At 51.5% G+C, this 11,484-nt stretch overlaps 2 protein-coding genes across 2 annotated transcripts in view; one reads left to right on the top strand and one right to left on the bottom strand.

Moving 5' to 3' along the window:
- The window catches only part of LOC139544641 (voltage-dependent calcium channel gamma-2 subunit-like), a 223,466-nt gene that overhangs the window by 137,966 nt on the left and 74,016 nt on the right, over positions 1-11,484 (top strand). The window lies entirely within an intron of this gene.
- Positions 9,011-11,484, bottom strand: part of LOC139544653 (voltage-dependent calcium channel gamma-2 subunit-like) — a 4,176-nt gene continuing 1,702 nt past the window's right edge. Inside the window, exon 2 of the mRNA XM_071351965.1 lies at positions 9,011-9,588. Coding sequence (XP_071208066.1) covers positions 9,044-9,588 — 545 coding nt within the window. The 3' untranslated portion in view covers positions 9,011-9,043. The remainder of the gene's footprint in view (positions 9,589-11,484) is intronic.

The raw sequence follows: 11,484 nt of genomic DNA, 5'->3' as shown, positions 1-11,484 counted from the left end.
TTCTAGTGTAAAATAGAGAGCCATGATGAGTTGGGGGGGATGATTTAAGTAGTCGGTTCCACACATTGACAGACAGTTGTTGAAATTGGGGTCAAACCAATGTCCTTGCTTTGTAAATGTGTGTGTATATGTGTGTGAGAGAGAGAGATTGGATATTGGTTCTGGCATGGGGTAGAGTTTGGCTGCGTTGTGCCCAGTCTGGCTTGGTGTGTGTGTGTGTGTTGGCATGATGTGTGCGTAAACCAGGGTGCCTGACTGAGACAGACTGGCCTAGCAGGGTGGAGGGGGACCCCTCACCACAGAAGTCTGGCATGGAGAGACAGGGGGGAGCCATGAATACACACACACACACACACAGGTTTAGTGGAAGGGCACCGTCTGGGACAAGGAGTTTCCTGACAAACACACACACAGTCTCCATCCATCTGTCATCAGCAGGACACAGCCAGGGAGGTGTGTGTACCACACTCACTAGGACGAAGGACACCTGTTACTGCTGTGTGAGTGACTCTATAACACACAGAATAAACATCAGAATCAATACAATAAGCACTTGACTAAAATACTGCAGCAAAAGCATCATCACTTTCCCCAGCGTCCTTCCCAAGCTCTTGTGTCAGCCCCTGAAGATGGAATCCGCAGTAGGGGGAACAGCGCCCCTGAAGATGGAATCCGCAGTAGGGGGAACAGCGCCCCTGAAGATGGAATCCGCAGTAGGGGGAACAGCGCCCCTGAAGATGGAATCCGCAGTAGGGGGAACAGCGCCCCTGAAGATGGAATCTGCAGTAGGGGGAACAGCGCCCCTGAAGATGGAATCCGCAGTAGGGGGAACAGCGCCCCTGAAGATGGAATCCGCAGTAGGGGGAACAACGCCCCTGAAGATGGAATCCGCAGTAGGGGGAACAGCACCCCTGAAGATGGAATCCGCAGTAGGGGGAACAGCGCCCCTGAAGATGGAATCCGCAGTAGGGGGAACAGCGCCCCCTGAAGATGGAATCCGCAGTAGGGGGAACAGCGCCCCCTGAAGATGGAATCCGCAGTAGGGGGAACAGCGCCCCTGAAGATGGAATCCGCAGTAGGGGGAACAGCGCCCCTGAAGATGGAATCCGCAGTAGGGGGAACAGCACCCCTGAAGATGGAATCTGCAGTAGGGGGAACAGCACCCCTGAAGATGGAATCCGCAGTAGGGGGAACAGCACCCCTGAAGATGGAATCTGCAGTAGGGGGAACAGCGCCCCTGAAGATGGAATCCGCAGTAGGGGGAACAGCGCCCCCTGAAGATGGAATCCGCAGTAGGGGGAACAGCGCCCCTGAAGATGGAATCCGCAGTAGGGGGAACAGCGCCCCCTGAAGATGGAATCCGCAGTAGGGGGAACAGCGCCCCTGAAGATGGAATCCGCAGTAGGGGGAACAGCGCCCCTGAAGATGGAATCCGCAGTAGGGGGAACAGCACCCCTGAAGATGGAATCCGCAGTAGGGGGAACAGCGCCCCTGAAGATCGAATCCGCAGTAGGGGGAACAGCGCCCCTGAAGATGGAATCCGCAGTAGGGGGAACAGCGCCCCTGAAGATGGAATCCGCAGTAGGGGGAACAGCACCCCTGAAGATGGAATCCGCAGTAGGTGGAACAGCACCCCTGAAGATGGAATCCGCAGTAGGGGGAACAACGCCCCTGAAGATGGAATCCGCAGTAGGGGGAACAGCGCCCCTGAAGATGGAATCCGCAGTAGGGGGAACAGCGCCCCTGAAGATGGAATCCGCAGTAGGGGGAACAGCGCCCCTGAAGATGGAATCCGCAGTAGGGGGAACAGCGCCCCTGAAGATGGAATCCGCAGTAGGGGGAACAGCGCCCCTGGCCGCCACAGCACCCTTGTTATGGTTTTTGTTGCGAATTGAGGTGCATCACGCAGCATGTTACAACAAATTCCAGCACATATTGTGCTCTATCGCACGTGCAATTATGTCAGCGGGGATGAAACCGTTTCCATTGTCTGAAGAAACCTCTTTGTTGTTGTAACACCCAAACAGACGTGGCAGCTTCAACATGAAGGATTCCAGCTTTAAAAGCGGCTTCAAATGACATTTTCATGAGTTTGCGTGTGTATGTGTGTGTGTGTGCGTGCGTAGCAGTGTGTGTGTGAAGCCTACTAGACTAACACCAGTGTGCTACGCTAACCTAGCTACGACACAGACTGCTATTTATTCTGCACCTGTCCTCCTCAGAGTGTATGTGCGTGCCCAGCCTCAAACCCACAGCACCCCTTTTGACCGGCCACAAGAGGGGGCAAGAGATAGAAGACATTCTGGGAGATGTAAAATATATTCGTAAAGTTTCTCGGAGAAGGAGTGATCAGGTTCCACCTGTTCATATAATTGTATTCATTATGATCTAAAAAGCCAAACTGGTCCTACATCAGCACTCCTACTCTGAGACGCTTGATAAAATACTCACACAGGAGGGCTGATTTGAGATCAGTTTGGCCTTTATATGTCAGCTCAACCGGAAATTTAAATGGCACATTGCCATGTTTAAATCCACGATCGGACTGAATCCTTGAAGCCAAGGTGATGTTGTTCTGTGGGATAAGGGAGAGACATGGCCTGCTTCCCAAATGCCACTGTATTCCCAGCACACAACATTTGACCAGAGACTTATGGGGGAATGGCCCTAAATAGGGAATAGAGTGTCATTTGGTACTGCAGAAATGATAGGATACAGCAGCTTGCTTGGTCATGGTTGGACAGCAGTGGAGTGGATAGCCCTGGGCTAGATAACATGGCACAACAGGGAACTATGTCTGCCTGCCTGTTTGTATGCATGTCTGTCTTTCGGCCTTTCTGCCTGTCTAAAGTTCCTCCTTCTCTCACCTTTTACCTTCTCTCTTTGTTTCTCATCTCTTTAATGCCTTTCCTCCCTCTCTCCCCCCCCCTCAATTTCTCCCTTCCATTCCTCCCTCCCTCTCTCCCTCCCCCTTCCTTTCTCTCTCTCCCCATCCCTCTCTCATCCTCCTTCCCTCTATCGCTCTCGCCCTCCCTCCCTTCCCTCTGTAGGTGGAGGTACGGACTGTTCTATCGCCCCAAACTCTTTGTGACCCACGAAGCTCATTAAGAGGAGCAGGTGAGAGAGGCCGGAGCATCTGTTCTAACAGGCAGCACAGTATACTGGTAACACACAGTCACCGCACCTCAACCCACCCAACCAGTACATGCAGCTATCGCCATGAACACAAATCAATCACCAGACCTCCACACAGTCTACTCACCCAAACATTACAGCATTTGGTGTTGGTTTCTTGGCATATAATTCATGCTTGGAGTTATGAGTTGAGTTATGTGTTATGAGTGACGACTCATTACCTTCATCAATGAGGTCACAGAAAAGAACAAGATGTACACGAGGACAGTGGTATAACGTGATGAAAGGATTCCACCTCCGAGCCAGAGGAGGGCAGTGTGTGGCTGGCCCATTCTGACTAATACGACGGACCCTCCACTCTCTCTCTCTGTCGATCTCTGTGTCCCTTCTCTCCTTCTCTGTCGATATCCCTGTCCCCTCCACCTCGCTCGCTCTCTCCCTCCCTCTCTTTTTCTCACTTTCTCTCCCCCTTCACTCTCTTGCTCTCTCTCTCTCCTCTTCAGTGATCACACAGCAGCACTGTAGAGAGACATGCCAGACCCTTTGATCACACCACACCAGGGGAGAGAGAGTGGGGGGTAGAGTGTGTCACATACACTAGTGTTCTCCATTCTACTAGAACTCTGACATAATTATCACCACCGATGGAATGGCACAGACAGGAGCAAAGGATGGGATGGATGGATGATGGATGATGGATGGATGGATGGGATGGATGGATGATGGATGATGGATGGGATGGATGGCTGCATAGAGGAGAAAAGGAGGACAAGAACCACTTGCAAAGAGGATCTATTGTTAAAGATAGACAGATAATTTCAACACCCAGAACCAAATCAGCTACACACACACACACACACGTACACACACACCAAATCAGCTCCTCGGTTTCAAGCCAGTCACAGGACTAATAGAGAGGACGAGGAAGAGGAGAGGATGAGATGAATTGACATCATCCACAGTGAAAAGAGACGACAGTCAGGACACTAGTTAGAGATCAATATGAACATAGCAGTGACCTACAAGCACACATACTGTACAGCAGACAACACACCATACGTTTTTATTGCATTGATGAAGTGACTGAGCTGTATATGTGTATTCATAGCCGCGGGAAGTAGCTTGGGGGTGGTGGTCTGGGGGTGCTGCGATCTAGACATTTTTAGGGGCCCGCACTACAGATGGCTATATTGGTCCACTAACACAGGACTTGTCAAGGCCCAGTTCACTACTTTTGTGTTGAAAAAAATATTTCTTAAAAAATATATGTATTTAATTATTTATTTATTTTATTCTGTTTTTTCAGGGGGTGCAGTGTCCTCAGTGCCCTTACTTCCCGCGGCTATGTGTGCGTTTTAAAATGATGAAATAAAATTCATTAATTAATCAATCAATCAATAAAGACTTTTGGTTTAGACAAGACAACAACAGAGATTCAAATTGTATCAATCAATCAACCAATCAACAAGCGGTCATATAGTTCCCTAAGGGGTTCCAATTTTATTCATCATTGGGACTTGATGCATCCAAGATAAGGATCGTTTGATTCATTTTGGCACCTTGAAAAGACGTTAAGCTTTTTTATTTTCATTGAAACAACACAACGCAAAGAAAGAAAGAAACACCATAAGGCTGTGTGAGATTTCAAAATGAAGATGACAGAAGTATTCGTTCCAAAGAAATCAGAGTTTTTTTTTTCTTATTTAAAAAAAAAAAAAAGGCTTTACGTTCGTCAAAGTTTGTTTCTTTGATTAGTTACGGCCCTTGAAAGCATTGTTAAATGAAGCCCCGCCCCTTCTACCTGCCTGTCGTCGAAAAAAGAGAAATACACACATTACAGTAACATTTGAACTGCCAACTTGGTTTTCACAACAACCCCCACTGTACCGCCTGTACTGTGTCATTGTTCAACATGTAGGTTGGATGATTTGATTAGCATGCATGTAGAGTTCTTAACATGGGAGTCACTCAGTCTTAGCTTCGTCTAGTTGGTCTTCTTCTCTCACCGTTTCCTCTTGATTTTTTATAGCAGTGTCTTTCGCTAAGTGTCTGTTTGTCTCAGAGTAAGTAGTTGACTGTCCGATTACCCAGAACTCATGAGGCTCATCGTGTGACTCCCCTCTGGACTCTACCTCTTTTTTTTCTGTAGCTCGTCCGTCCGAAGAGGAAGTGATGTCAACGTTTGACATTTCACCTATCACCCCCTATTGACCTTTGGCCCCAAACAAATATGGCCTCGGTCCAGGGACCTGAGTCAGCAGAAAGGTAACAGAAGGAATCACTTAAAAACAATAGAATCTATCTATATATTATTAACTAAACTGCTTGTTGGCTAGTTGCCATGGTTCCCTGTAAGCTATGTTTACGTCACTTCCTGTTGTTGTTGTTGTTTTTCAGTCCCAACGAATCAACTCATTCCTCCTCCTCCGCTGTAGTTTCCATGACGACTTGATTTCGTTTCACCTTGTTTGTCGTTATGTCATTATTGTTATTTTCACTTTTTGCGTCAGGGAAGTCTCTCCGTGATTTAGTAACATATATATTCATATATTCATATATAATTGATACATATATTAACTTAGACCATTTCTTTTTTTGCGGTCTGGATTCCCTCCCTGCGTTAAAGTCCCAACCCACAATGGTTCACAGTATTAATGTGAAAAATTTGAAAAAGAATGAAATCAAACAGAGCAACTAAAGAGAAGAGTGTAGGGGTGTAGGGGAGGAGGGGGAGAAGAGTGTAGGGGTGTAGGGAAGGAGGGGGAGAAGAGTGTAGGGGTGTAGGGAACGAGGGGGAGAAGGGTGTAGGGGTGTAGGGAACGAGGGGGAGAAGGGTGTAGGGGTGTAGGGAACGAGGGGGAGAAGGGTGTAGGGGTGTAGGGAACGAGGGGGAGAAGGGTGTAGGGGTGTAGGGAAGGAGGGGGAGAAGAGTGTAGGGGTGTAGGGAAGGAAGGGAGAAGAGTGTAGGGGTGTAGGGAAGGAGGGGGAGAAGGGTGTAGGGGTGTAGGGAAGGAGGGGAAGAAGAGTGTAGGGGTGTAGGGAAGGAGGGGGAGAAGAGTGTAGGGGTGTAGGGAAGGAGGGGGAGAAGAGTGTAGGGGTGTAGGGAAGGAGGGGGAGAAGAGTGTACGGGTGTAGGGAAGGAAAGGGAGAAGAGTGTAGGGGTGTAGGGAAGGAGGGGGAGAAGAGTGTAGGGGTGTAGGGAAGGAGGGGAGAAGAGTGTAGGGGTGTAGGGAAGGAGGGGGAGAAGAGTGTAGGGAAGGAGGGGAGAAGAGTGTAGGGAAGGAGGGGAGAAGAGTGTAGGGGTGTAGGGAAGGAGGGGGAGAAGAGTGTAGGGGTGTAGGGAAGGAGGGGAGAAGAGTGTAGGGGTGTAGGGAAGGAGGGGGAGAAGAGTGTAGGGGTGTAGGGAAGGAGGGGGAGAAGAGTGTAGGGGTGTAGGGAAGGAGGGGAGAAGAGTGTAGGGGTGTAGGGAAGGAAGGGAGAAGAGTGTAGGGGTGTAGGGAAGGAAGGGGAGAAGAGTGTAGGGGTGTAGGGAAGGAGGGGGAGAAGAGTGTAGGGGTGTAGGGAAGGAAGGGAGAAGAGTGTAGGGGTGTAGGGAAGGAGGGGGAGAAGAGTGTAGGGGTGTAGGGGTGTAGGGAAGGAAGGGAGAAGCGTGTAGTGGTGTAGGGAAGGAGGGGAGAAGAGTGTAGGGGTGTAGGGAAGGAGGGGAGAAGAGTGTAGGGGTGTAGGGAAGGAAGGGAGAAGAGTGTAGGGGTGTAGGGAAGGAGGGGGAGAAGAGTGTAGGGGAGAAGGTGTAGGGGTGTAAGGAAGGAGGGGAGAAGAGTGTAGGGGTGTAGGGAAGGAAGGGAGAAGAGTGTAGGGGTGTAGGGAAGGAGGGGGAGAAGAGTGTAGGGGTGTAGGGGTGTAGGGAAGGAGGGGGAGAAGAGTGTAGGGGTGTAGGGAAGGAGGGGGAGAAGAGTGTAGGGGTGTAGGGAAGGAGGGGGAGAAGAGTGTAGGGGTGTAGGGAAGGAGGGGGAGAAGAGTGTAGGGGTGTAGGGAAGGAGGGGGAGAAGAGTGTAGGGGTGTAGGGAAGGAAGGGAGAAGAGTGTAGGGGTGTAGGGAAGGAGGGGGAGAAGAGTGTAGGGGTGTAGGGAAGGAAGGGAGAAGAGTGTAGGGGTGGAGGGAAGGAGGGGGAGAAGAGTGTAGGGGTGTAGGGAAGGAGGGGAGAATAGTGTAGGGGTGTAGGGAAGGAGGGGGAGAAGAGTGTAGGGGTGTAGGGAAGGAGGGGGAGAAGGGTGTAGGGGTGTAGGGAAGGAGGGGAAGAAGAGTGTAGGGGTGTAGGGAAGGAGGGGGAGAAGAGTGTAGGGGTGTAGGGAAGGAGGGGGAGAAGAGTGTAGGGGTGTAGGGAAGGAGGGGAGAAGAGTGTAGGGGTGTAGGGAGGGAGGGGGAGAAGAGTGTAGGGAAGGAGGGGGAGAAGAGTGTAGGGGTGTAGGGAAGGAGGGGGGAGAAGAGTGTAGGGGTGTAGGGAAGGAGGGCGAGAAGGGTGTAGGGGTGTAGGGAAGGAGGGGGAGAAGAGTGTAGGGGTGTAGGGAAGGAGGGGAGAAGAGTGTAGGGAAGGAGGGGGGAGAAGAGTGTAGGGGTGTAGGGAAGGAGGGGGAGAAGAGTGTAGGGGTGTAGGGAAGGAGGGGAAGAAGAGTGTAGGGGTGTAGGGAAGGAGGGGGAGAAGAGTGTAGGGGTGTAGGGAAGGAGGGGAAGAAGAGTGTAGGGGTGTAGGGAAGGAGGGGGAGAAGAGTGTAGGGGTGTAGGGAAGGAGGGGGAGAAGAGTGTAGGGGTGTAGGGAAGGAGGGGAAGAAGAGTGTAGGGGTGTAGGGAAGGAGGGGGAGAAGAGTGTAGGGGTTTAGGGAAGGAGGGGGAGAAGAGTGTAGGGGTGTAGGGAAGGAGGGGAGAAGAGTGTAGGGAAGGAGGGGGGAGAAGAGTGTAGGGGTTTAGGGAAGGAGGGGGAGAAGAGTGTAGGGAAGGAGGGGGGAGAAGAGTGTAGGGGTGTAGGGAAGGAGGGGGAGAAGGGGTGTATTGGGTGTAGGGAACTAAGAAGAGAGTCATAAAAAAATTGAACTCCGTTTTAAATTCGTAGTCTGGCCCTAGTCTCCCCACTCCTCTGTGGTTCCCAAACCCCACTACCTCATCCCTTCTCTGTGTACAGAGAGAGAGTGACACCCCATCCCCTCCCTTGCCTCCTTTCTCCCTACTCCTCCCGTTTCCCATCCTCCCCTGTCATAACTTTACAAACATGTTTAAAACTCCTTAAACAACGGTAGATGGGAAAGTCATGCATTTTCTTTTTTCAGATTTTTTTGCGCTTTTTTTCAACATGGAAACTCATATGATGATCACCATCATCATCATCATCATCGCTGTAGTAGAAGTATCCGGAACGGAAGCAGAGCTCATCTGTTTTGTTCTGTTACGCTCTGTTCATCCCTCCTTCTTTCTCACTCTCTTCCTCCCTCACAGTCCTCTCTCTCTCTCCCTCTGACCCTCTCTCCATCCCTCCATTTCTCTCCGCCCCCCTCTCCCTCCCTCTCTCCATCCCTCCATTTCTCTCCACCCCTCTCTCCCTCCCTCTCTCCCTCTCTCCATCCCTCCATTTCTCTCCACCCCTCTCTCCGTCCCCCTCTCCCTCCCTCTCTCCCTCTCTCCATCCCTCCATTTCTCTCCACCCCTCTCTCCGCCCCCCTCTCCCTCCCTCTCTCCCTCTCTCCATCCCTCCATTTCTCTCCACCCCTCTCTCCGCCCCCTCTCCGCCCCCCTCTCCCTCCCTCTCTCCCTCTCTCCATCCCTCCATTTCTCTCCACCCCTCTCTCCGCCCCCCTCTCCCTCCCTCTCCATCCCTCCACCCCTCTCTCCGCCCCCTCTCCCTCCCTCTCTCTGTCTCTCATACAGGTGTGGTGCGGCGGTTAGCTGCGCTGCCCGTGTCCGTCAGGTCTTTCTGAATACTGTTGTGGACCTGGAGGAAGCTGTGGTCCCGTTCCAACGTGGTTGAGTTATAGGCGGCTGTCGGCGTGCCTGTCTGGTTCTTCAGCGTATCCCGCGGCAACGTGTACATGGACAGCTCCGTCGACGGTAGCGCCCCGAATGCCTTCAGCCCCACCGGGGACGTGTCCCGGGATGCGTCCCCGGTGGAACGGGAGCTGGAGCGCGAGCGTCCCCGGTAACGGTAGCGGTAGGAGGGGATGCGCGTGATGGCGGCGCCTTGGAGGTAGTCGGCGGCGCTGATGGCGGCCCCCACGCGGAGCTGCCGGTGGCGGTCGATGAACATGTGCACTGCGAGCACGCCCACCATCTCGGCCATGATGAAGGAGAGGGCGCCGAAGTAGAAGGACCAGCCATAAGAATAACTGTTCTTCTTCGAGTCCGACTTGGACGGGTCGCCCGCGTTGGCTGATATGTAGACGATGATGCCGATGATGTTACTCAGTCCTGGAGGAGAGGGGGAAGAGGGAGAGAGATGGGGGGTAGAGGAGGAAGAGGGAGAGAGATGGGGGGGAGAGGGGGAAGAGGGAGAGAGATGGGGGGGAGAGGGGGTCATCATCATCATCAGCCTCATCTATCTCTCTCTCTCTCTCTCTCTCTTTCTCTCCCCGCCCCCTCCTCTCTCTCTCTCTCTCTCTCTCTCTCTCTCTCTCTCTCTCTCTCTCTCTCTCTTTCTCGCTCTCTTTCTCTCCCCGCCCCCTCCTCTCTCTCTCTCTCTCTCTCGCTCTCTTTCTCTCCCCGCCCCCTCCTCTCTCTCTCTCTCTCTCTCGCTCTCTTTCTCTCCCCGCCCCCTCCTCTCTCTCTCTCTCCCCGCCCCTCCTCTCTCTCTCTCTTCCCCCCCCTCCTCTCTCTCTCTCTCTCTCTCTTTCTCTCTCTCTCTCTCTCTCTCTCTTTCTCTCCCCGCCCCCCTCTCTTACACTTTGTCTCTTTTGCTCTCTATGTGTCTATCATCTGCCTCTGACTCTGTCTTTCTCTCTGCAGTCTCTCTATCACTCTGTTCTTTCATCATATACAGTGGGGAGAACAAGTATTTGATACACTGCCGATTTTGCAGGTTTTCCTACTTACAAAGCACGTAGAGGTCTGTCATTTTTATCATAGGTACACTTCTACTGTGAGAGTCGGAATCTAAAACAAAAATCCAGAAAATCACATTGTATGATTTTTAAGTAATTAATTTGCATTTTATTGCATGACATAAGTATTTGATACATCAGAAAAGCAGAACTTAATATTTGGTACAGAAACCTTTGTTTGCAATTACAGAGATCATACGTTTCCTGTAGTTCTTGACCAGGTTTGCACACACTGCAGCAGGGATTTTGGCCCACTCCTCCATACAGACCTTCTCCAGAGCTTTCAGGTTTCGGGGCTGTCGCTGGGCAATACGGACTTTCAGCTCCCTCCAAAGATTTTCTATTGGGTTCAGGTCTGGAGACTGGCTAGGCCACTCCAGGACCTTGAGATGCTTCTTACGGAGCCACCCCTTAGTTGCCCTGGCTGTCTGTTTCGAGTCGTTGTCATGCTGGAAGACCCAGCCACGACCCATCTTCAATGCTCTTACTGAGGGAAGGAGGTTGTTGGCCAAGATCTCGCGATACATGGCCCCATCCATCCTCCCCTCAATACGGTAGAGTCGTCCTGTCCCCTTTGCAGAAAAGCATCCCCAAAGAATGATGTTTCCACCTCCATGCTTCACGGTTGGGATGGTGTTCTTGGGGTTGTACTCATCCTTCTTCTTCCTCCAAACACGGCGAGTGGAGTTTATACCAAAAAGCTCTATTTTTGTCTCATCAGACCACATGACCTTCTCCCATTCCTCCTCTGGATCATCCAGATGGTCATTGGCAAACTTCAGACGGGCCTGGACATGCGTTGGCTTGAGCAGGGGGACCTTGCGTGCGCTGCAGGATTTTAATCCATGACGGCGTAGTGTGTTACTAATGGTTTTCTTTGAGACTGTGGTCCCAGCTCTCTTCCGGTCATTGACCAGGTCCTGCCGTGTAGTTCTGGGCTGATCCCTCACCTTCCTCATGATCATTGATGCCCCACGAGGTGAGATCTTGCATGGAGCCCCAGACCGAGGGTGATTGACCGTCATCTTGAACTTCTTCCATTTTCTAATAATTGCACCAACAGTTGCTGCCTTCTCACCAAGCTGCTTGCCTATTGTCCTGTAGCCCATCCCAGCCTTGTGTAGGTCTACAATTTTATCCCTGATGTCCTTACACAGCTCTCTGGTCTTGGCCATTGTGGAGAGGTTGGAGTCTGTTTGATTGAGTGTGTGGACAGGTGTCTTTTATACAGGTAACGAGTTCAAACAGTTGCAGTTAATACAGGTAA

Source organism: Salvelinus alpinus, chromosome 2 (genome assembly GCF_045679555.1).
Source record: "Salvelinus alpinus chromosome 2, SLU_Salpinus.1, whole genome shotgun sequence".
Classification (NCBI taxonomy): domain Eukaryota; kingdom Metazoa; phylum Chordata; class Actinopteri; order Salmoniformes; family Salmonidae; genus Salvelinus; species Salvelinus alpinus.
The sequence above is the reverse complement of the archived record's forward strand: the minus strand, read 5'-3'. Positions and strand labels throughout refer to the sequence as shown.